The sequence below is a fragment of the Gorilla gorilla genome, chromosome 12, assembly GCF_029281585.2.
Source record: "Gorilla gorilla gorilla isolate KB3781 chromosome 12, NHGRI_mGorGor1-v2.1_pri, whole genome shotgun sequence".
Classification (NCBI taxonomy): Eukaryota; Metazoa; Chordata; class Mammalia; order Primates; family Hominidae; genus Gorilla; species Gorilla gorilla.
This window is the reverse complement of record NC_073236.2, coordinates 107495586-107521848: the sequence shown is the minus strand read 5'-3', so window position 1 is coordinate 107521848 and position 26263 is coordinate 107495586. Positions and strand designations below refer to the sequence as shown.

General features: G+C 38.4%; 1 protein-coding gene across 27 annotated transcripts in view; it reads left to right on the top strand.

The window, feature by feature from the left end:
* Positions 1-26263, top strand: part of BIRC6 (baculoviral IAP repeat containing 6) — a 259698-nt gene that overhangs the window by 31467 nt on the left and 201968 nt on the right. For all 27 annotated transcript variants that reach the window (XR_008676790.2, XM_055377695.2, XM_019021217.4 and 24 more), the window contains exons 4-10: positions 250-443; positions 3536-3647; positions 5265-5347; positions 10904-11126; positions 11204-11364; positions 16237-16295; positions 24527-25921. Coding sequence is in view for 26 of the 27 variants with exons in the window: in XM_055377695.2 (XP_055233670.2) it covers positions 250-443; positions 3536-3647; positions 5265-5347; positions 10904-11126; positions 11204-11364; positions 16237-16295; positions 24527-25921 (2227 nt within the window). In the remaining variant the exon portion in view is untranslated. The remainder of the gene's footprint in view (positions 1-249; positions 444-3535; positions 3648-5264; positions 5348-10903; positions 11127-11203; positions 11365-16236; positions 16296-24526; positions 25922-26263) is intronic.

Below are 26263 nucleotides of genomic sequence, written 5' to 3'. Positions count from 1 at the left end.
TGGCCTTTACTGCACATTTTCTTTACCCAGTCACCCATTGATGGATACTTAGATTGGTTCCATATCTTGGCTTTTGTAAAATATTTTATTATTTTTTTATAACTGCAAGTTTCTGTTTTAAATGATAAACTAATGAAGAAAACTGACTTAAAACTGATGAGTGTTCTTTATTTGATAATGGTTAAGTTATGATTTTGGTTAAAACTGTTGAGTACATTTTCCTTTGCTTATACTCCCATTTTCTTTCAGTGGGCCACAGTTACATTTCATCTTCCTCATCATGTGTTGAAGTCCATTGCCAGTGCCATTGTAAATGAACTCAAGAAAATAAATCAAAATGTTGCTGCCTTACCTGTGGCGTCCTCAGTGATGGACAGATTGTCTTACCTCTTACCTAGTGCACGTCCAGAACTCGGAGTGGGGCCAGGCCGTTCTGTAGACAGGTACGAACCTTGCTAACAAAGAAAGGTGACAGTGAGATAGAATTGATTAGTTTTTGCATTAAACAAGGAATAACTAGAAAATCTGGTTATGATTTTTAAAAATTTCACAATTTCTAGCCTAATTTTGAAATTAAAAAAAATCAATATGAATTAGAATCTGAAAACCAGATTTAAAGTAAACTGCTACTTGAATTGCTATTTTTAAACACTGTATTTTAGTACACTAAAGGTATTTGAAGGGATTATAAAGCCACATTTTGAAAATTCCAGTTTAGTACTTGCTTAGTAAATATTTTAGTCAAATTAAAATTACTATAATTATTCAATGAATAATAACTATTTTTCCATTGATGACATTTTGTGACCTTTGAGATAAATTTTGCCTAACTTACCATGCCCTAATGTGAGTATAAGGAAAGTGCTATCATTTTATAATGGAAAAAAAAAAAAAAGACCAGTTTAAAAAATAATAGGAATAATTCTGAGTTAACAGTTTTTTATGCTGCTCTCCCTGGATTTAAACAGTATTACAAAAATCATACCTAAACCATCATTTTCTTTGGTAGAGGTTTTTTTGAATGCCTATTTTAATTAATTAAAAAGCCAGTAACACATTCATTTAAAAACTTAAATGATTTGCTATTTGAAATGACATTGAGGTTCTTAACTAAAAGTACCGAGGTTTAGAAATGCTGTACTGAAATATAATACCCAGCAATTTTGATTAGATTTTTGTTTGCCTTTTCATGTAGTATTTATTTATTTATTTTTGAGACGGAGTTTCACTCTTGTCGCCTAGGCTGGAGTGTAGTGGCACAATCTCGGCTCACTGCAACCGCCGCCTCCCAGATTCAAGAGATTCTCCTGCCTCAGCCTCCTGAGTAGCTGGAATTATAAGCGTCCACCACCATGCATGGCTGATTTTTTTTTTTTTTTGAGATAGAGTTTCGCTCGTTGCCCAGGCTGGAGTGCAATGGCACGATCTCGGCTCACCGCAACCTCTGTCTCCCAGATTCAAGCGATTCTCCTGCCTCAGCCTCCTTAGTAGCTGGGATTACAGACATGTGCCACCATACCCGGCTAATTTTGTATTTTTAGTAGAGACAGTGTTTCTCTGTGTTGGTCAGGCTGGTGTCGAACTCCCTACCTCAGGTGATCTACCCGCCTCGGCCTCCCAAAGTGCTGGGATTACAGGCATGAGCCACGGCACCCAGCCAAATTTTCTTTTATTATATTTTTGTTTTGAGATGGAGTCTTGCTCTGTTGCCCAGGCTGGAGTTCAGTGGCATGATCTTGGCTCACTGCGAGCTCCGCCTCCCATGTTCATGCCATTCTCCTGCCTCAGCCTCCCGAGTAGCTGTGACTACAGGTGCCCGCCACCATGCCCAGCTAATTTTTTGTATTTTTAGTACAGGTGGGGTTTCACCGTGTTAGCCAGGATGGTCTCTAGCTCCTGACCTTATGATCCATCCACCTTGGCCACCCAAAGTGCTGGGATTACAGGCGTGAGCCACTGCACCCGGCATGCCTGGCTCATTTTTTGTATTTTTAGTAAAGACAGGGTTTCACCGTGTTGGCCAGGCTGGTCTCGAACTCCTGACCTCAAGGTGATCTACCTGTCTCGGCCTCCCAGAGTGCTGGGATTACAGATGTGAGCCACTGTGCCCAGCTGTAGTATTTATATTTTTACATTTTCATTGGATGTGACTTGTAATTTCCTAAGCATCTTTCTGAAGTACATTTATAAATAGTATGTGCAGATGTTATCAAAGGCACTACTGAATAAATTCATTTTAAACTTCTATTATTTTTAGTATGGCTCTTCTAGTTCAGTAGCAATATTTATTAATTTATCTTTTGGTAAACTGATTTCTGCGTAATCACTTGCCTTCTTTTTGTTAGTTAAGTGATTTTGTTGTTACATATATAACTTTTATTAGTCGTATTAACAATTGGGCAGAATGTTTATATTCTGTAGTAGTAATCTCTTGGGCAACATGCAGACTATCATTTTTAATCAGATTGTCTGGTGATATGTGCTATGGCTGTCATTAAAATATTCTTTGGGATATGCCTGAGATGGGAAAAAAGAAAAATACATAATTAGAACAAGTGCTTCTTGTCTGAGATCTATGCCTATTTTGAGATTATAAGAGTCAGCTCTGCAGAGCTATTTTCTTTGCAAACAGTTGCAGTGTTTCTAAAGAAATCAGTGCAAGCTGTGGTAAATGTTATATTTTAGGAAATGCAGCCATTAGATGGGATATTCAGTATTTTTAGAGGTGTTAAAAATGTCCTAAAATATTAATTTTGATACAGACTGTGGTGTTTGTTTCATTAAAAATCAATCTAGGAGCCTCTGAAGGCTTTGATGAACTTAGGTCTGTGGAAGGTTTGAGTTAGGGTCTATTGGATGCTACTGCTGTTTTGTTGGGTAATATAACGAAATGAGATAGGTCTTCTGTTCTAAGACTGATCCTAAAGACACATATAATGTGAAACTGAGAATGCTTTTCTAACCAAACAGCTATTTGTTTAAAAACCTGAATACAACTATGAGTAAACCTAAAGTTACTAGCAATTTTATAGAAAATCGTGTGCTAATTTAAGGGAAGAATTTAGAAGAGTATTTTCCTGTTTTCTTTGTCATGACCTTTACCACTTTTTCTTTCTGTTATCAGTTGTAATTTTATGTTAGGATGAATAAGCTTTGCTTATCAATCCTTTCTTACTTAAAATCTTTTGGACTTCTCTAAAAGTTTACTATCGTCCTTTAAAAAATTACTCTGGTACTTTCTGTTATAGTTTGACTCTTAGTGAGCTGATATATTTTAATATGAAAACATATGTAATCTACCCCTGGAATTGTTTATCAACTGCAGCCACCAATCAGGTTTTCTCCTTCCCTTTCTGTTTAAGGGAAATTCCCAAAAATTACCGTTTTTAGTTTAAAGTAAAAAATTGAACTTGATCATCAGACCATTTGCAGTTTTTGCTGATAACCCAGTAAAATTATTTTTTGCATTGTTAAATAGAAGTTTCACTGTGATTTGATGCCTAACTTCAATTACATAAAGTATGTTTACTTTTAGATCACTGATGTATAGTGAAGCTAACAGACGGGAGACATTTACCTCATGGCCTCATGTAGGCTATAGGTGGGCACAACCAGATCCTATGGCTCAAGCTGGATTTTATCATCAGGTAAAAAAAAGAATATAAAAAAATACTTTTCTCAGTAGGCCTTTGTAGCCCTCAGCAAAATTATCACATTTTTTTTACTTTTTCAGAAACTTATTTTGTGCAACTTGTATGCTTGCTTGTATGCATGTATGCTTGTTTTTTTTGCCCAGGCTGGAGTGCAGTGCCACAGTGTTGGCTCAGCTGCAACCTCCGCCTCTCAGGTTCAAGTGATTCCTGTGCCTCAGCCTCCTTGAGTAGCTGGGAATATAGCTGTGCACCATCACACCTGGCTAATTTTTGTATTTTTAGTAGAGATGGGGTTGCCATCTAGGAAATACTACAGAGTATTTCCTAGATTACTCTGATTCTAGGAAATGTTAGGGGCTGATTATTTTAATCTTCTAAAATGTATAGTAAATTTGCATCTATAACGTAAATGTTCACAAATATTAATATTAGTTTTCAGGTATATTTCAGTTCAGGTTTTGAAAATATATACATATATATATAAATTGTGCCTGGCCCTTGAATTGAAATATATATAGCATTTTGTCTTATGTTGTATGAATTAGATTCCATATTATGTGAATTAGATTGACTACTTTGCTTTCCCATTTTACTTGCCCTTCTTGTTTAGTTGTATGTGATTTAGTATTTAATAATAAACTCATTGGCTGGTGCAGTGGCTCACACTTGTAATCCCAGCACTTAGGGAGGCCAAGGCAGGAGGATCGCTTAAGCCCAGGAATTTGAGACCAGCCTGGATGCTGTAAGGAGACCGTGTCTCTACAAAAAAAATAACAGAATTAGCTGGGTGTCGTGAAACACTTCTGTAGTTCCAGCTGCTTGGGAGGCTGAGGTTGGAGGATCACTTGTGCCCATGAGTTCAGGGCTATAGTCAGCTATGATTGTGCCATTGCACTCCAGCCTGAGACTCTGTCTCTTTAAAAGAGAAAGTTTTAAAGAGACTGTGTCTCTTTAAAAAAACAACAAGAGGCTGGGTGTGGGGCTCACGCCTGTAATTCCAGCACCCTGGGAGGCTGAGGAGGGTGGATCACAGGGTCAGGAGATTGAGACCATCCTGGCTAACACGGTGAAACCCCATCTCTACTAAAAATACAAAAAAAAATTAGCTGGGCGTGGTGGCAGGCGCCTGTAGTCCCAGCCACTCGGGAGGCTGAGGCAGGAGAATCGCTTGAACCCGGGGAGGTGGAGCTTGCAGTGAGCCGAGATTGCGCCACTGCACTCCAGCCTGGGTGACAGAGTGAGACTCAGTCTCAAAAACAGCAACAACGACAACAACAACGGAAACATAGTGTAAACCAGCCAGACTCTTTCTCTTATACTTAATATTTCAGATACTTCAGTATAGCAATGAGAAAAGTACTAGATCAGGGATTGCATATATGTGTACCTCTCTTTGATTTAGTGGTCATTTTCTGAATTTTCAAATAATGCAGGCAATTAATAAATATTTGGAGGTTTCAGTGTATTGTTGGACCTAATATTATAGGCTAATTTTCTTATTTTCAGTATAGAATTTTACTTAAAATTATGAACTTTTAAAAATAACTTTTATTATAAAGCTATTTTAGTAATGATTTACCTTTTCCGTCTCTTTTCTTTATAATTTTGCAGCCTGCCTCATCTGGAGATGATAGAGCCATGTGTTTTACTTGTAGTGTATGCCTCGTTTGTTGGGAACCTACTGATGAACCTTGGTGAGTCTTGATGTTTCTGGGCATAATAGGCTAAGTCAGTCGTGTAAATAATACTTCTAAATTTTACTTTTCTGCTTATGATATAATTTTTTGCCTTTTTGCCACCTATATTTTTGTCATTGTCCTGAGAATGAGCTAGCCCTGTCTATACTCTGGCACACCACTTGGCATACAGTGTCTGTAAGTTTGACTTTCTAAAAATTGTACACAAGGGAAGTACCAAACAATAGAACCACGCTCTAACGAAAACCGGAAAGCTATGGTAAAGTGAACTCCAGCGTGAGCTTTAGCAGTTGAATGTTGGTCTGTTGAGAGCAGGTTGTCAGTAGGGAATCCATGGAGAGAGCATTATAGTATACATTTCTAATTTTGAAGTAATTTTAGGGAGTCTTTGATGTCTCTGAATTTTAGTGCATGAAATTTTAGAACCTGGTTAAACATTAGAGATCATGTATTGAAACTTCATTTTTACAAATAACTATTCTGAGGTCTTATTAATAGAAATAATAGTATATTATTATAGCAAATATTTATATAAGATGGTATACTAGGTACCATTCTGAATACTTTATGTATTTTTAAATCATTTAATTCTCATGTTTCCCTGTGAAGTAGGTACTATTGTAATCTCCATTTTATAGGAGGGAATTATGAATATTTTCCAGTTTAACCTTTACAGTCACTCTATGAGATAGGAGTTACTATCCCATTTTAAAATGAAGAGAATAAAATTTGCTGAAGGGCATATGGCTAGTGATAGAGCCAGGGTTTGGTTTTAGGATATGTTGCTTATTTTGTATGAAAATTAGTTTGAAGTCTCTGAATGTTAAATCAGCTGATGTGCATGGGGCAAAGTTGCTAAAACGTATTGCAGTGTACCTATGGAGTTCAGATTGGAAAATACTGTATGAAAAATTCAAGTTGTATCTATCTGCAGGCAGAGAGTTGAATACAGTAGTCCCCCTTATTTGCAGGGCATGCATTCCAGGACCCATTGGATACCTGAAACAGCAGATAGTACTGAACCATATACATACTATATTTTTTTCCCTATACATCCATAACCTATGATAAAGTATAATTCATAAATTAAGCACAGAAAGAGACTAATAACAATAACTAATAAAATTGAACATTTTTTTTTCCTTCAGATGGAGTCTTGCTCTGTTGCCCAGACTGGAGTGCAGTGGCGCGATCTCGGCTCACTGCAACCTCTACCTCCCGGGTTCAGGCGATTCTCCTGCCTCAGCCTCCCGAGTAGCTGGGATTACAGGTGTGCGTGGGCCACCACGCCCGGCTGATTTTTGTGTTTTTAGTAGAGACGGGGTTTCGCCGTGTTTGCCAGGTTGGTCTCGAACTCCTGAGCTCAGGTGATCCACCCACCTCAGCCTTCCGAAGTGTTGGGATTACAGGCGTGAGCCACTGTGCCTGGCCTAAAATTGAACAATTTTAACAATATACTGTAATAGAAGTTCTGTGACTGTGGTCAGTCTGTCTGTGTTTCTCTCTCCAAATATCTTACTGTAATGTACTCATCTATTTTGGGACCATGGTTGACCATGGGTAACTGAAACCATAGAGAGTGAAGCTGTGGGCCAGGCATGGTGGCTCATGCCTGTAATCCCAGCACTTTGGGAGGCCGAGGCGGGTGGATCACCTGAGGTCAAGAGTTCAAGACCAGCCTGGCTAACATGGTGAAACCCTGTCTCTGCTAAAGATACAATAAATTATCTGGGCGTGGTGGTGTGCACCTGTAATTCCAGCTACTCGGGAGGGTGAGGCAGGAGAATCGCTTGAACTGGGGAGGCGGAGGTTGCAGTGAGCCGAGATTGTACCATTGCACTCAAGCTTGGGCAACAAGAGTGAAACTCCATCTCAAAAAAAAAGAGTGAAGCTGTGGATAAGAGGGGGACCTGTTGCATGAGCAGTTTTCAGTTTAAGTTGAGTTTCTGTTTGGAATTGTCTTTCCCCGTAAAGGCTGTGTGTGTGTGTGTGTGTGTGTGTGTGTGTATATGTGTGTGTGTATATATATACACACATATATGTGTGTATATATATACACACACACATATACACACACACACACACACACACACACATATATATATATATATACACACACACCATTTTAGTATATATTTTTTTAGGTCCCTATGCCAATCCTCAAAAAGTTATTTAACCTATACCTGAAAAGTTATACAGTATTATCAAATATTATTTTCTTTGTAAATATTTTCTATGGAAAGTTGATTAAAATTTCTAACTTGGGCTACTGAAAACCCATGTTTTCTTGACATGGCCAGGGATTCAGGGAGTCTACCTCTTCTTTGCACCAGCATTTGGGATTCCTCAAACACTCAAGAAGTTGATTTGGTCTCTGAAGGCCTGGGGCAAGTCTTCCAAATGGGTAGGAGGGAAGAGGATTGATGGAGGCTGGGGAACCTAGGCACCTTCTGAATTGTAAAGGGGAAAGGAAAAATTTGAAAGGGCGAATGGGACTCATATTTTGACTGTGCGAGTTGATAGAGTTACTTTGGAGGGAGGTTGAAGTTAAAAACATAAAAAATGGACCATACCCTAGTAACTAGCAATTCCACTTCTATTTACATACCCTAGGGAGTTAATTGCTCTTGTAGGCACAGAGGCATAAAGTGGATGGTCACTGCAGTTAAAAATCGGAATCCTTTTAAATGCCAATCAGGAGGGGAATAGCCAAATAGAATGTGCTATGTTCATATAATAGACTGTGGTCCAACAGTTAAGGGGAATGAACAGTAAGATCTCTGTTAATCACCCTCAGTAACTTTCAGATATGTTACTGTATCAATAAATCTTTCGTGTTAATAGAATGGTAGATGATTGAATACATGATAAAATGTATATGTGTCATGTACAGTGACACCAATTGTTTAACAATTTAAGACCCTGTATTTTATTTTTTAAATTTTTTTCATACATACTTCCACATCATGTATTTTCTATATGTACATTTATGTATGTAAACTTAAAAAAATATTTTAGAAATGTATCACTTAAATTTATAATGGTGGTTTCCTGGAGGTGGGATTGGAAATTATTGGGATTAGATTTTAAAATTGATGTGGGTCTTTAGCTTTATTTTATATAGCCGCGTGTAACTTATGTAAACAAAATTTTATTGAAAAAGTTAAAACTCAGGAAAGAGAGAGAGACGGAAAGGGGTAAAGTACGCTAGATTTAGCTGGGAGGGAACCTGGCCTAAATGTCATTTGCTTGGAAGTGCACTGTAAAAGGATTTAGGAAAGACATCTACGTATTAAAAATTGCCCAGGATTTATAGATGGATTTATATATGTAAGTTGTAGGTGCATTGTAAAAAGAAATACATACATTTTAAGGAGTAGCATGTTTTATGTGTAAAGTTCTTTCTTTGCCATGGAAATAAAACAATGAGTTTAAAAACAATGGTTCTTTAAGAAACATTTATTTTTAAAAATTTATTTATTTATTTATTTATTTTTTTGGAGACACAGTCTTACTTTGTTGCCCAGGCTGGAGTACAGTGGCGCGATCTTGGTTCACTGCAACCCCTGCCTCCCAGGTTCAAGAGAGTCTCGTGCCTCAGTTTCCCAAGTAGCTGGGACTACAGGTGTGCGCCACAATGCCTAGCAAATAGATGTATTTTTAGTAGAGATGGGGTTTCCCCATGTTGGCCAGGCTGGTCTGGAACTCCTGACCTCAAGTGATGCACCCACCTCAGCCTCCCAAAGTGGTGGGATTACAGGCGTGAGCCACCACGCCCAGCCTATTTTATTTTTTAGATACGGGGTCTTGCTATATTGTCCAGGCTGAAGTGCAATGGCTATACACAGGTGTGATCATAGCTTACTGCAGCCTCATATTCTTGGGCTTAAGCAGTCCTCCTGCCTCAGCCTCCTGACTAACTGGGACTATATGTTTTACCATCACGCCTGGCTCATGGGTTCTTGTTTTGGTAGCAGGATCCTGACATTTCTAATGCCTTATAATTATAGCTAATAGAAATAAAAATAAGGAATAACCAGAAAGAAATATAAAGGAATCATAAAGTTGAGCAGATAGGTGCTAAGTTGATCCTGCTTACAATATTTGAGATAATTCTTAAAGTCATTATACCAGTCTTGATATGAGGTCCTAGTATTTTATTTTTATATTTTAATTTAAATTTTTAAATTTTTTATTTTTTAGAGACAGGATCTTGCTCTATTGCTCAGGCTGGAGTGCAGTGGCACGATCGTAGCTCACTGCAGCCTTGAACTCCCAGGCTCGAGGGATCTTCATACCTGAGTCTCCCGAGTAGCTGGGAATACAGGCACATGCTACCACACCCAGCTAATTATTTTTATTTTTATTTTTTGTAGCAATGAGGTCTCACTATGTTGCCTAGGCTGGTCTCAATCGTCTGGCCTCAAGGATCCAACCACCTTGACCCCCCGAAGTGCTGGGATTACAGGTGTGAGCCACGGTGCCCAGCCTGTATTTTATATTTCTTAAACTTGTTATGTTTTTAATTTAACATTTCTTCTTGTTCAGTAAGCATTTATTTGAAAGAAGTAGTGTATAATTTATGAACTTTACATTCATAAGGCTCTTAGGAAATAAATTTTATTTAAAAGTTATTTGTCTGATTTGATCCTATAGTGAATACATAAGATATATTTCTTTGTTCTTAATATATATTATTTTATTCATACTAGAGATCTTTCTGCTTTCAGATCTTTTTTTTTTTTTTGAGATGGAGTCTTGCTCTGTTGCCCAGGCTGGAGTGCAGTGGCGCGATCTCGGCTCACTGCAACCTCCGCCTCCTGGGTTCAAGCGATTCTCCTGCCTCAGCCTCCTGAGTAGCTGGGATTACAGGCGCCCACCACCATGCCCAGCTAATTTTCGTATTTTTAGTAGAGACGGGGTTTCACCGTGTTGGTCAGACTGGCGTTGAACTCCTGACGTCATGATCCACCCGCCTTGGCCTCCCAAAGTGCTGGGATTACAGGCATGAGCCACCGCACCCGGCTGCTTTCAGATCTTTACTAAAAAACTTTTTAGTAAAATAATTTAGTAAAATATTTAGTAAAATAACTTTTTGTGTTATGAGTGGCATTTATCGAGTTTCAGCTGTATATCATTTATAGTTGTGGCCCCTGATAGATATGGAAAATTTTAAATTGAAACATAGTAGTTAATCATTCAAAGTTGTAGGAAACCAGTGTGAGGAAATAACAGGAGTTTAAACAATTTTGTAGTATGTAATATAGCATTGTATTGGTTTTTCAGTTTTTTCTGAGATTGACTTTATAATCAGTTAAAGTGAGTAACAACTGCTATTGTTGAATGTTTGGAATATTGAATGTGTGAATTTGTAAACGGTTGAACATGTTAGAGTGATCTTCATAAAACTGAATGATTTGGTTATATTAAGTCTTTAATGATGAATACTTTAAGTTCAGTTAAAAAAAGATGATGATCCTGGAGTTCTGTTTTAATGTACAAACTGAATTGCTTTATTTTTAGTAAACTTTTCCTTTCTTAATCTATGCAAAGGTCTGAACACGAAAGACATTCCCCAAACTGCCCATTTGTGAAAGGTGAGCACACACAGAATGTGCCATTGTCAGTCACTCTTGCAACAAGTCCTGCACAGTTTCCTTGTACGGATGGAACTGACAGAATATCTTGCTTTGGGTCGGGGAGCTGCCCTCATTTTCTGGCTGCTGCAACTAAACGAGGAAAGATCTGCATATGGGATGTTTCCAAACTTATGAAGGTATGTTTGAATTTTGAAGTAACAAATTAGTAATTGAAAAAAGATCAGTTGTAAACTTAGGCTTTTCATTTGTTTAGGTGCACTTAAAGTTTGAAATTAATGCCTATGATCCAGCAATTGTACAACAGCTTATTCTATCAGGAGACCCAAGCTCAGGAGTTGATTCAAGGAGACCAACTTTGGCGTGGCTGGAGGACTCCTCTAGTTGCTCAGATATACCAAAATTGGAAGGAGATAGGTATGTGAGTTTGTTTTAGTAGTATTTAATAGATGTTAACGTGTTTTCCTAAATTTTATATTCTCATAGTTCTAATAATTAAAGAGGAGGAAAAAAAAGTTATGCAGTTAAGAGATCAGAGAGTAAATGTTTGGTTAGAAATCTGAAATCTGTGATTCTTGAAGAAAAATCTTCATTCAGAAACACCATAGTTTATAAAATATGCTTAACTTTCTATCACAATCTATGTCAATTGGAAATAATTGCCACATTGAACAATAGATGATGAAAAGTCACCATTGGAAAGTCTAAATAATGAAATGAAATTCTATTGTAGTTTCACCTTCTACTAAATCTTTTCATAGAGCATTCGAACTAGATGATTTCAGTTTCCGTTTTTTCATTAGCACCTCAAATTATGGCAGTGCTAATGAATAATAATAATGGGATGACCTGAGGTGAGGCAAGAGGATCTAATTGTTTAAAACAATGTACCAGTAGTCAGCAGTGAGTTGAGATACCATAATTATTGCTATAGAAATATTTTGGTAAAATTGCTGTTCTGGATTCTCCTTCACTCAACTTCTCTGAGAGATTTCTGATTTTTGTGGTGGGGTGGGAGAGTCAAAGTATCACCCTCTTTCACCCACTTGTTTCCTAAGAACCACTGTGGTTTTGACTGAACTGGGCTAGTAAGATTCTGTAGGTGGAGGGGAAGAAGATTCTGTAGGCAGCCATGTGAAATGGAGCTATTTAACTGTGATCAGATGTCTTGATAGACTGAGAATATCTGCCATTTCACTTCCAGGGGCTCCTTATGTTACTGACATGTGATGGGTGTTACTCTGTAGTCAGTGTTTTATCATTTTGCTTCACAACCCCTTTGGTGGGATGTACTTTCATTAAGGAGTAATGTAAAGTTTTGTTAATGGAAATTATTTCATTAATGGAATTAGTGGAAAATTTACAATATATGTGTTACTTCTGTCTAGTTCTTCTTGGTAATAACATGTTGATTAAAGCCTTGTGGTTGTTCTATTAATATAAATCTCTGTGAAAGCTTAATGGGAAAGCAGCTTAACTGTTGTCTGAGTTTCTGACCATATTTTGCCAATAGGACTAGATATTAAGCATGCTTAATTTCTGTGATTTCTTAGAAGTTAGTGGAAAAGTAATAGAAGATAATGAAATTTATAAGTCCTTCTAGGCCCTTACTTTAATTTGAACTTTGTCTTGAAGTTTTGTAATTTGGGGATTAAAAATGGAATCAAAATATACTTCTAGAATTACATACACCCATACACATATAGTCACACCCTCCTAGGTAAAATGTGCATTTTAGATAAACATGTATTCTGTATTATTAGTGGAAATACTTCTCAACATTATATGGGGTAATGTGCTTGAGTTGAGGTAATCTCTACTTGCTTTTAAGAAATTTACAATCTACGGTCGAAGGTCAATTTTCTCTGAAGAAAGTCTCAAACAAATCATACAAAAACATTAAGTTGATGTGGTAGGAGGAAGCTGAAGAGGTGAAACTTCATCCCTAACCTTAAGCCCCCTCTCTTCACTTCCCCTCCCCAAGAAGTAGGAGCAGTCCTGTTGGAATTGATAGTGAATATAATGAGCCACACTACCTCTCACTTCATGTGACACAAGATCCAATATGTTTGGTTATAAAATATGCTATGTGGGTTTCATTAGCTTGAAGAATAATACATTAATTGGAAAAATCTAAGCTTATCCAAGAAGTTTAAAGTAATTAGCAATATAGTTTGCTTAGAATAGTTTTTGTAAAATTTGTTTTTATTTCTTATATACATTGAAGGACTAAGGAATTGTTTTTGACAATTTTTTCTTAGAAGACAATATTTGTCTTCTGAATTAAGGAAGAAGATATGCTAATACATTTAATTTTAATGAATTAAGATTTCTTCTAGATGATTCACTTGTCATTTGTATATCAGGTCAAGTTGGTAAAAATTCCTTGAATGTAAATGAAATTGTTTATGGGATTGCTGTAAACCAAGGTACTGTTATAATATTAGTATGTCTGTTTTTCAGAAACACATATAATCTTAACTAAACATTTTTACTTTAACCATAATATTTATTTTGCATGTTTATTGCTTTGTAAAAGGTTTTGCAAAATGTAGAAGGCTTTAGTAAATACAGTGCCTATTATATAAATAGTGCATGCTTATTGCAGGAAAATGGGAAAATGCAGGAGTGGAAATTGATGAAATATAGAGTAGTCATAATCACACTATGGAATTATGGTAACATTTATATGTATTCTAGTTTCTTTTTAAAATGTGTGTGTGTGTTTTTTTTTTTTTTGGAGACAGAGTCTCACCCTGTCGCCCAGGTTAGAGTGCAGTGGCGCAATCTTGGCTCACTGCAACCTCTGCCTCCCGGGTTCAAACGATTTTTCTGCCTTAGCCTCCTTGAGTAGCTGGGACTACAGGTGCCTATGACCACTCCTGGCTAATTTTTTGTATTTTTAGTAGAGAAAGGGTTTCTCCATGTTGGCCAGGCTGTTCTCGAACTCCGGACCTCAGATGATCCACCTGCCTTGGCCTCCCAGAGTGCTGGGATTACAGGCGTGAGCCACCACGCCCAGCCGCATGTGATTTTTAAAAAGTTTTATTGAAGTGTAGTTTTCAAACCATAAAATTCATGTAAGTGTACAATTCAGTTATTTTATTCATATAATTTTTTTTCTTTTTTTTTGAGAGAGTCTTGCTCTGTCGCCCATGCTGGAGTGCAGTGGTGCGATCCTGGTTCACTGCAATCTCTGCCTCCCAGGTTCAAGTGATTCTTGTGCCTCAGTCTCCTGAGTAGCTGGGACTGACCCGCGCCACCATGCCCGGGTAAATTTTGTATTTTTAGTAGAGACAAGTTTCACCATGTTGGCCAGGCTGGTCTCAAACTCCTGGCCTCACGTGATCTGCCTGCTTCAGCCTCCAAAAGTGCTGGGATTGTAGGTGTGAGCCACTGCATCTGGCCTTAGCCATAAAATATTTTTGTCACAAAATATTTTAAAAGAATGTGATTTTACAAATTATATATATAATTTTTTTTTTTCTCTTGAAACAAGGTCTTGCTCTGTCACCCGGGCTCATGGCTCACTGTACCCTTTACCTCCTGGGCTCAAGTCATCCTTCTACCTCAGCCTTCTAAGTAGCTGGGACTAAAGGCATGTACCACCATGCCCAGCTAATTTTTTATTTTTTTGTGGAGATGGGGTCTCACTGTGTTGCCCAGGCTGGTCTTGAACTCCTGGGCTCAAGCAGTCCTCCCTCCTTGCCCTCCCAAAGTGCTGGGATTACAGGTGTGAGTCACTGTGCCTGTTCCCTGATTATATTTTTGAGAACTTTCAGAATAAAACATTCTTTGCTAATTTAAGGCTTTTATCTGGCAACCCTCTTTGAAATATCAAGACACCTGAATTCCTTTAAAACATACTACTACTTAATTTTATTGTTCATCTTAGTACAGCAGGTTAGTACTTGGTTATTTATTTTTCTTAATGTGCAGCCATTCTATACTTAAAACCTGTTTTCTTGGTTTGGACTTCTTCATTCTTGGTAATTCCCAATTATTAATATTTCTTCTTGGGATTCATTTTTACACTTACTCTGTTTCTCTGAAACCAGCCAATTAGGCTAATGAATTAGCAGCTGATTTTAAACTTTTTTTGCATTTTTTGCTTTTGTAAATTACAGCATTAAATTGGTTTATGGGCAACTGTTATCACCTGAAAAAACTAAAACAGAGAAACTTTTTCAAAAATATATAAGTGAATTTCCCCCAGCCGCCCCAAAATATTTCAAACATTGCCTTGGAGTGCAGTAATATCCTTAGGCATTTTCAGTGCGGAATACCACTTCATATTCTGTATAAAATAACATCGTAGGCCAGGTGCGGTGGCTTATGTCTGTAATCCCAGCACTTTGGGAGGCCGAGGCGGGAGGATCACAAGGTCAGGAGATAGAGACAAGACTTCGTCTTGTCTTGATGACCCCCTATCTTCTGAGCTGTCATAGTTTTCCTATATGTAAAGGAGTTCTTAGCCTCTCCAAAACAAAATACAAAACAAAAATAAAATTGCATGTACATGTGAGTACACAAACATACACACGTGCTTATACAACTATTATGTTTGGTTTTAGGCTGTCCTGAATTCAGTAATAGAATAGTTCTTAATGTTTTACTACTGCAAGCTGGTGCTTGATTTTATTAGCTGCTGCTGTCTTTTATATTTTTGTTTGCCCAAACTGTCCTTAGTCACACAGTAGTCTTCAAATTCCTACAAATGTTATTATGGATTCTTAGAGGTTTCCATACCCTATTTCAGTTAGACATTTATTTAATGATTTAAGAAGATTTTTGTCAGTGTTGTTAATCAGTTATGATATCAAACTACTCTTTATATATCATTTAAGCCTATTTTAATTATATGGTTGCGATGTGTAGTAGTGATTTTAACACTGTACTTTCAGGCCAGGCATAGTGGCTCATGCGTATAATCCCAGCACTTTGAGAGGTAGAGGTGGGAAGATTGCTTAAGCCCAAAGGTTCAAGACCAGCCTGGGCAACATGGTGAGACCCCGTCTCTGCAAAAATTAAAAAAAAAAAAGTAGCTGGGCATGGTGGCGTGTGCCTGTGGTCCCACCTACACGGGAGGCTGAGGCAGGAGGATTGGTTGAGGCCAGGAGGAGGTCAGGGCTGCAGTGAGCTGTGTTCCTGCCACTGTACTCCAGCCTGGATGAAAGACTGAGACCCTGTCTCAAAAAAAACCACAAAACCAACTGTTCTTCTTTGCTTTCTCATATGATGTATACTTTTTTTGAAATTCAAACTGTTTACTTTGTTTTTTGATTTAAGTGATGATTTACTGGAGGATTCAGACAGTGAAGAGCATTCCAGATCAGATTCTGTGACAGGTATGTAAAAAGTATTAGATAATGTATTTAAAAAATTCTTTACACAGTTGTGTATACAGCTAACTACCACTTAATTCTGAATTTCTTAGTTAATGCTAACTCTAAATTTTTGCTAGTATACACAGAAGACTGAAATATTGTGTGTCAGAGATCTCAAATTAGTAGTATGTACATAGTGTTCCATATTTAAAATTTAAATGGTACCTATTTGAGCCAAAGGAATTACAGTGGATAGTTACGTTAAAGTTTTGTCACATATGTCAGGTAATTAAATGTTTTTATTTGTATAATGTATTCTGTTAACTAAAAGTAGTGTTTAAAGCTCTTTATTCATGTAGGTGAATAAAGAACTACATTTTAATGTGTGAAATTATAGACATTAAAACATCAAGTAAATGCTGCCTTACTAGCTTTTAAGATACTAGGGCAAAATAATATACTTCGTATTTTAATGTTATTTTGTAGGAAGAGCTAATAGTATGTTTCAAAATAGTTTTACTATGTCAGAATTTAAATCCTAACTCTTCTACTTAATATAGTCTGATTGCATTTCCTGATATATAGCATAGTGGTATTAAAGTCTGTTATTTAGAGTTTTAAGAATTAGGCCGGGCTTGGTGGCTTACGTCGGTAATCCCAGCACTTTGGGAGGCCACGGTGGGTGGATCACCTGAGATCAGGAGTTCGAGACCAGCCTGGCCAACATGGCGAAACCCCGTTTCTAGTAAAAATAAAAAACAATTAGCCAGGCGTGGTGGCGCATGTCTATCCCAGTTACTCAGGAGGCTGAGGCAGGAGAATCGTTTGAACCCGGGAGGCGGAGATTGCAGCGAGCTGAGATTGCGCCATTGCACTCCAGCCTGGGCAGCAAGAGAGAAACTGTCTCAAAAAAAAAAAAAAAAAAAAAAAAAAGAATTAGATAAGATAAGTTCATATAAAGTGTAGTGCCTGGGAAGTACCCAGTATTTTTAAAAAGTGACCATTATTAAATTGTGGCTATTGTTTAATGTCAGATGCTGTGTACTATGGACATATATAACTTAAATCTTTTTAGAAGAGGAATGGTTTTGTATAGTACAGTTCAAAAAAATTATAGTTAACATTTGGTAGTAAATATTCTTTAAATTTTAATTTGTCATCAAATTTTTTTGAAAGGCACTAAATGGAACACTGGACAATTTTGGGTTAATCTTTAGCAGTCTTTTGAAGCAGTTCTTAGCAATGAACAAAAAAAATCACCAAATAAGGCAGGAAAATGCCCTTAAAAATGTGCAAATGTGTAATTCGTTCTAGAGAAGTTAAAAATTGTTTTTTTTTTTTTTTTTAAAACATAGACTGAGGAAGCTAATGCTCTTTTCCTATTTTGTTCTTTTGCAAAAACATAAGAGGTTACTACTACATTTTCTTTCTTTGTTTCTTTCTTTTTTTTTTTTTTTTTTTGAGACAGAGTCTTGCTCTGTTGCCCAGGCTGGAGTGCAGTGGTGTGATCTCAGCTCACTGCAACCTCCGCCTCCCGAGTTCAAGGGATTCTCTTGCCTCAGCCTCGTGAGTAGCTGGGATTATAGGTGCCTCCCACCACACCTGACTAATTTTTGTATCTTTAGTAGAGATGGGGTTTCACCATGTTGGCCAGGCTCATCTTGAACTCCTGACCTCAGGTGATCTGCCCACCTCGGCCTCCTAAAGTGCTAGTATTACAGGCGTGAGCCACCGCGCCCGGCCAGACCTGGCTCTTTCTTTTGTTTTTTTGAGACGGAGTGTCCCTCTGTGGCCAGGCTGGTCTCGAACTGCTGATCTCAGGTGATCCACTTGGCTTCAGCCTCCCAAAGTGCTGGGATTACAGAGGTGAGCCACTGCACCCGGCCAAGTGTTTGAACTCTTTCAAAAAATAACTCCTTGGTCTTGTTAAATTACTTAAACTGTGGGCTTCGGTTTTTCTTTTGTAAAGTGTTTGCTGTGTTAAGTTTTTTTTTGATTGTCACTGGAATCTTTCCTTTGTGTGCTATAGTTTTGTTATTTTCCCTGGGTCTAAGGATCTCAGTACATGTTTTTACAGTTATAATACTCGTATTTGGTCAATTTTCTTATCCTTTTTCTACCTTTATTCTTTTCATCTATGCCTGTTTGATTTTTCACACATTTTAAAGATACTGTAATCATGTTTACTTTAGCTAATAGTGTCTTGAAAATTATCATGTATTTTTGTCGACTACATATAACACTTCATTTAGGGGTGTAAAAATTGTCTTTATGTATTAAACAGTAGCTGTGGTAAGAGAAAATATCTTTCCAGTTCATAATTTTTAATTGCCTCATTTGAGGATTTGTAAGTAGCTTATTCATTCACAGTAAAAGTATGTATCTTCTAAACTAATTTTGTTATATTGGAAGACCATTGGTGACTTTATGGAGGCTTATAGAGTAGTCATGTATATATATTTGATATTAATGATTGGTGTCTTCTCTTCCTGAAGTATCTAAAAAGTGATAAGTTACCATTTCAGACTTATCAGAGCATATCCAATTTGATGGAAATCACAGTTCTAAGTGATTTTCATCAAATTGGATGATACAATCTGAAGAATTATGAAATATATTTATTTTCTGTTTTTTTTTGTTTTTGTTTTTGTTTTGAGATGGAGTCTCATTCTGTTGCCCAGGCTGGAGTGCAGTGGCACGGATCTTGGCTCACTGCAACCTCTGCCTCCTGGGTTCAAGCAATTCTACTGCCTCAGCCTCCCGAGTAGCTGGGATTACAGGCGCCCACCACCACACCTAATTTTTGTATTTTTTGTAGAGATAGGGCTTCACCATGTTGGCCAGTCTGGTCTTGAACTCCTGACCTCAAGTGATCCACCTCCCTCAGCCTCCCAAAGTGTTGGGATTACAGGTGTGAGCCACTGTGCCCGGCCTATTGAAATATATTTCTTAATTTCAAAAATGTGAGTGCAGATGAAGAGACATTTGTTTTTTAGTTGGAGGTTATGAGGTTTGAAGATATCTAAGAGGATTGCATAGAGAAAAGTTTGGTATTTGAACCACAGATCAGAATTAAGTATACATGGCTTCTTGTGAAGACTGAGAAGAATGTTTGGTAGGAAGTTAAAGAAGGGCTCAAATTGAAATTTGAGTTTTAAAAGAGTACCTGGATAAAACCTAATTGCTTACCTGAGGAAGTTTGGTTAACACTACCCAAATAAGCAGAATAGAGAAGGGTTTTTAAAATGATTGTCTGAAGAGTATTATGCTGGTGCTTGTTTGTAGGTATTTGTGTAAAAATTTATTTTGTGGCCTAGTAGGTTTTAGAAATTCTGAAATAGGTAGAGTTGACAAGTTCTGCAGGGCGTTTGTCAGTCATCAGTGTGCTTTGTCACCCTTCTGAGTAGAATGTATAGTTTATGCTGCTTCCCACATGTTGAATAAATATTTGAGAAGCAGCAAAGTAATAATGCCACTTGTAATATTTTCCTTTTTAATAAAGTCTCACCTCACATACCATTTACTTTGAATATTGACTTAAATTTGTGTTAATATATGTAATTTATGGTTTATTCTGTCATAATATATACATAGACCAAAATTGTTTTTTCTTGGCGGTTTCCTACCATAGTTTAGAAAGAAAACATTTAAGTAAATTTGTCAGTTTAGTCCAGTTGGGCATCCTCAGGATTTATTGTGGTATAGTACATGTTATAAAAATATCTCAGTTGATCGCGCCACTGCACTCCAGCCTGGGCAACAGAGTGAGACTCCGTCTAAAACAAAACAGAACAAAACAAAACAAAACAAAAAACACCTCAGTCAGCCTTCAATTTCCAGTCTGAATTGTGGAGAAAATATACATGAATATTGAATGACAGAAAAAAGGCTGCATGTGACCATAGCCAAATGAGTATTTAAATAAGTGTACAGCTTCATTAATACAATTAAATCATGTTTATAGTGAAAATTTTTTTCTGCTGTAGCTAGAAAATATTTCCGTTTTAGGGGGTAGTAGTCATGTTATGTGAAGTGACATCATCCCCAGATTATGGGAAATTCTAGATATGCCAGTGAGCATGTAGAAGAGATCATGAATAAAATAGTGTAAAATGGTGTAAACAGAGCTTTGAGTTACCCTAAGGGTTCTTCATGAATCTCAGTTGCTTATTGCTCTACTTGGGCGACTTCTTTTTTTTTTTTTTTTTTTGAAATGGAGTCTCGCTCTGTCGCCCAGGCTGGAGTGCAGTGGCGCGATCTCGGCTCACTGCAAGCCCCGCCTCCCGGGTTCACGCCATTCTGCTGCCTCAGCCTCCTGAGTAGCTGGGACTGCAGGTGCCCGCCAGCACGCCCGGCTAAATTTTTGTATTTTTAGTAGAGACGGGGTTTCGCTGTGTTAGCCAGGATGGTCTCGATCTCCTGACCTTGTGATCCACCCTCCTCGGCCTCCCAAAGTGCTGGGATTACAGGCATGAGCCACCGCGCCCAGCCTATTTGGGCAACTTTCAAACCTTCGTGGAGTCACCTTGAGTTCATTTTTTTTCTTTTAAGACGGAGTTTTGCTTTTTTGCCCAGGCTGGAGTGCAATGGCGTGATCTTGGCTCACTGCAACCTCTGCCTCCCGGGTTCAAACGATTCTCCTGCTTCACCCTCCCCAGTAGCTGGTATTACAGGCACATGCCACCACGCTTGGCTAATTTTGAATTTTTAGTAGAGACGGGAGTTTCACCATGTTGACCAGTCTGGTCTCGAACTCCTGACCTCAGGTGATCCACCCGCCTCACCCTGCCAAAGTGCTGGGATTACAGGTGTGAGCCTCCACGCCCAGCCTTGAGCACTTTTATATTTATTTCCTTTTCTCTGTTTTTCCAATCTAAATCATTAAGGCGATTATATATGTATATATATATATATATATTTTTTTTTTAAATTTTCTATTTTTTGTATTTTCAAAAATCGCCTAGAATGGTTTTTTCTTTTGAGACGGGATCTCACTCTGTCGTCCAGGCTGGAGTGCAGTGGCGTGATCTCAGCTCAGTGCAACCTCTGCCTCCTGGGTTCAAGCAGTTTCTCTTGCCTCAGCCTCCCGAGCAGTGGGACTACAGGCATGTACCACCATGCCTGGCTACTTTTTGTGTTTTTGGTAGAGATGGGGTTTCACCATGTTGGAGAGGCTGTTCTCAAACTCCAGGGCTCAAGTGATCTGGCCTGCCTTGGCCTCCCAAAGTACTGGGATTACAGGCGTGGGCCAGCGCGTCTGGCCTAACCTATAGTGGTCTTTATGGTATTATTGCTAATGATGTTGCTGCCTGACTGAAAGAAGTTTCTGCCATTGAGATAGAGACAGATCAGTGGAAAGAATTTTCAGTTTAGCGTCAAGAGATTATACTTGATTTGGGAGTTGACTGACATCTATTGTAAGACTTTCTTTCCTTTTTTTCTGTTTTCTGGAAACGGCGTTTTACTGTGTTGCTGAGGCTGGTCTTGAACGGAACTCCTAATCTAAAAGGATCCTTCCACCTCAGCCTCCCAAATAGCTGGGATTACAGGCATGCACCACAGCGCCTGGCTTTGTGATTAATATCACAGGTTTAAAGGTTGAGACTGAGAAACTCAGTCCTGTGTTTCAGTATAGAAACTGAGTTCTGAGACTGTACTACTTTTAAGGGAATAGTTTAAAGAAGGCACAATAGAAAAAAGGTCGGCAGGGCATGGTGGCTCATGTCTATAATCCGAGCACTTTGGGAGGCCGAGCTGGGCAGATCACGAGGTCACGAGTTCGACACTAGCCGGACCAACATGGTGAAAACCCATCTCTACTAAAAATACAAAAATTAGCCAGGCGTGGTGGCAGGTGCCTGTAATCCCAGCTACTCAGAAGGCTGAGGCAGGAGAATCCCTTGAACCTGGGTGGCAGAGGTTGCAATGAGCTGAGATTATGCCATTGCACTCCAGCCTGGGTGGCAATAGTGAGACTTTGTCTCAAAAAAAAAAAAAAAAGAAAAGAATAAAGGTGAATAAGATGATATAATGTAATGTAGTTGTGTGGCTTTAAATGAACTAAAAATTAGCAGATAATACAGAAGACACTGAATGTTTCACATAAAGATGATACAGTTTTGGAACTTTTTCTTCCTAGTTATTTTTTTTTTCTAAACTGAGGTTAGAATTCTATTTTCTGACATTCCACTGATAATCAGCAGAGGATGGGGTGAGAGAGAAGAAATGGTGCTTATAACTCCTTCAGAGTGGTGAAAGAAAGGAAACTGAGATTACAATCATTTTCTTAATGGATATTTTGCATAGCGCATAAATGACAGATGCATAAGTAGTATTCTCTCTTTGGCTTAGAATTGAAGTGCAGAAATTCTGTTACTTTGATACTAATTTAAAGTTATGTATAAATAATATTTTTTAACTCTTTAATCACATTACTTTTTTGAAAAAAGGTTTTGCTCACAAATTGCCAAGAGAATATATTTTGAATTGAAAAGACTTTTTTTTTTTTTGGAGACAGTCTCACTCTTGTTGCCCAGACTAGAGAGTACAGTTGGGTGATCTCAGCTCACTGCAACTTGGGTCTCCCAGGTTCAAGTTATTCTTGTGCCTCAGCCTCCCCGAGTAGCTGGGACTACAGGCATGTGCCACCATGCCCGGCTAATTTTTTTTTTTTTTTTTTTTTTTTTTTGAGACATAGTCTCACTCTTGTTGCCCAGGCTGTGGTGCAATGGTGCGGTCTTGGCTCACCACAACCTCCGCCTTCTGGCATCAAGCGATTTTCCAGCCCCAGCCTCCTGAGTAGCTGGGATTACAGGCATGGACCACCACACCCAACTAATTTTGCATTTTTAGTAGAAATGGGGTTTCTCCATGTTGGTCAGGCTGGTCTCAAACTCCCGACCTCGGGTGATCTGCCCGCCTCAGCCTCCCAAAGTGCTGAGATTACAGGCACGAGCCATCGCGCCGAGCCTCTAATTTTTTGTATTTTTAGTAGAGGCGGGGTTTTGCCATGTTACCCAGGCTGGTCTCGAACTCCTGAGCTCAGGTAATCTGCCTACCTCAACCTCCCAAAGTGCTAGAATGACAGATGTGAGCCACCTGCCTGGCCTAAGTTGAAAATAATTTTGAGTCCCTTGAATACCTTTACGGTTTTTCTGAGTAAGCTCATCTTAGATTTGATTATGTTTTAAGAAAAAAAAAAAAGAAAAAAAACAGCCTGGTATCTATGGGGGATTGGTTCCAGGACCCTCTCTAGATATGAAAATCCAGATGTCCTCAAGTCCCTTGTATAAAATGGTATAGTTTTGCTTATAACCTATGCACATCTACATTTTCCTGTTACTTTAAATGATCTCTAGATTACTTATAATATCTACTACAATGTAAATACTGAGTAAAAAGTTGTTATGCTCTATTGTTAATTGACAAAAAAGTTTGTACATGTTGTACATGTTTAGTAGAGATGCAGCCATCCATTTTTAAAAAAAAAAGGTTTTCCGGCTGGGCACGGTGGCTCATGCCTGTAATCCCAGCACTTTGAGAGGCCGATGCGGGCAGATTACCTGAGGTCGGGAGTTTGAGACCAGCCTGACCAACATGGAGAAACCATGTCTCTACTAAAAATACAAAATTAGCTGGGTATGGTGGCACAGCTATTCTCGCGGCTGAGGCAGGAGAATTGCTTGAACCTGGGAGGCGGAGGTTTTGGTGAGCCGAGATCACACCATTGCACTCCATCCTAGGCAACAAGAGCAAAACTCCATCTCCAGAAAATAAGTAAGTAAATAAAAAATGTTTTCCATCTGCAGTTAGTTGAATCCGTGGATGTAGAACCTGTGAATATGGAGGGCTGACTGCACTTTAAATTTTTTTAGGCCAGGCGTGGTGGCTCACGCCTGTAATCCCAGCACTTTGGGAGGCTGAGGTGGGTGGATCACCTGAGGTCAGGAGTTTGAGACCATCCTGGACAACATGGTGAAACCCAGGCTCTACTAGAAATAGAAAAATTAGCTGGGTGTGGTGGCGTGCGCCTGTAATCCCAGCTACTTGGGAGGCTGAGGCACTAGAATCACTTGAACCTGGGATTCAGAGGTTGTGGTGAGCCGAAATTGCACCACTGCACTCTAGCCTGTGTGACAGAGCAAGAATTTGTCTCAAAAATAAATAAATAAATAAATAGTTTTACTTGTGTTTCATAATGTGCTGACTGGATGAGTAGAAACATATCTAATGAATATTGTTCCTTTTTAAAGGGCATACATCACAGAAGGAAGCCATGGAAGTAAGCCTTGATATAACAGCACTCAGCATTCTCCAACAGCCAGAAAAACTTCAGTGGGAGATTGTTGCAAATGTGCTTGAAGATACTGTTAAGGATCTTGAAGAACTTGGGGCAAATCCTTGTTTAACAAACTCTAAGAGTGAAAAGACAAAGGAAAAGCACCAGGAGCAACACAACATTCCTTTTCCATGTTTATTAGCTGGAGGTTTATTAACATATAAATCTCCTGCTACCTCACCCATTAGTAGTAATTCTCACAGGTCACTGGATGGTTTAAGCAGAACTCAGGGTGAAAGTATATCAGAACAAGGGTCAACTGACAATGAATCCTGCACTAATTCAGAACTAAATTCTCCTCTGGTAAGGAGGACTTTACCGGTTTTGCTTCTTTATAGCATCAAGGAATCTGATGAGAAAGCAGGAAAGATCTTTTCACAGATGAACAATATTATGAGTAAAAGTTTGCATGATGATGGTTTTACTGTTCCACAGATTATTGAAATGGAGCTGGATAGTCAGGAGCAGTTGTTATTGCAGGATCCTCCTGTGACTTACATTCAGCAATTTGCAGATGCAGCAGCCAACCTTACCTCTCCGGATTCTGAGAAGTGGAACTCTGTGTTTCCCAAGCCTGGGACTTTGGTTCAGTGCTTGAGGCTGCCAAAGTTTGCAGAGGAGGAGAATCTTTGTATAGACTCAATAACTCCTTGTGCTGACGGAATTCATTTGTTGGTAGGACTGCGGACATGCCCTGTTGAATCCTTGAGTGCAATAAATCAAGTAGAGGCCTTGAATAATTTAAATAAATTAAACTCTGCACTATGTAATAGACGGAAAGGTGAGCTGGAATCAAATCTTGCTGTAGTGAATGGTGCAAATATTAGTGTAATCCAACATGAATCACCAGCAGATGTACAGACTCCTTTAATAATTCAGCCTGAGCAGAGGAATGTTAGTGGTGGATATTTAGTGCTTTATAAAATGAATTATGCCACTCGGATAGTGACTTTAGAAGAGGAGCCAATAAAAATACAACATATCAAAGATCCCCAGGACACAATTACCTCGCTCATTTTGCTTCCACCCGATATATTGGATAATCGAGAGGATGACTGTGAGGAACCTATTGAGGACATGCAGTTAACCTCAAAGAATGGTTTTGAGAGAGAAAAAACGTCTGACATTTCTACTCTTGGACACCTGGTAATAACCACTCAGGGAGGATATGTAAAAATACTAGATCTTTCAAACTTTGAAATTTTGGCCAAAGTGGAGCCTCCCAAAAAGGAGGGCACTGAGGAACAGGACACATTTGTTTCTGTGATTTACTGTTCTGGCACAGACAGGCTGTGTGCGTGCACCAAAGGTAAGTTGTCTGATTATGCTATAAATCTTATAAAATCCATGTATATATGGCATTTGTTTATGTGCATACCTAGTATGAATTTTAGGTTCAAATAGATGGAGAGGAATTAATTTTTTTGTAATGAAGTGGTAAATCCTTCCTTTTAAACTGTTCTTAAAACTTTTTTCTACTGCCCTAGGTAAGGATTCTAACTGTAAATAAGTTAGTTAAGTCACTTAGCAAGTATCTTCTGCTTTAACCTCAAGAAAATCACGTGCTTTTATTTCAGTGAGTCCCTGGCTCTGCATCTGCTCAAATTTATGACCTTGGGCAAGTTATGTTAAATTCATTAAACCTGTTTTT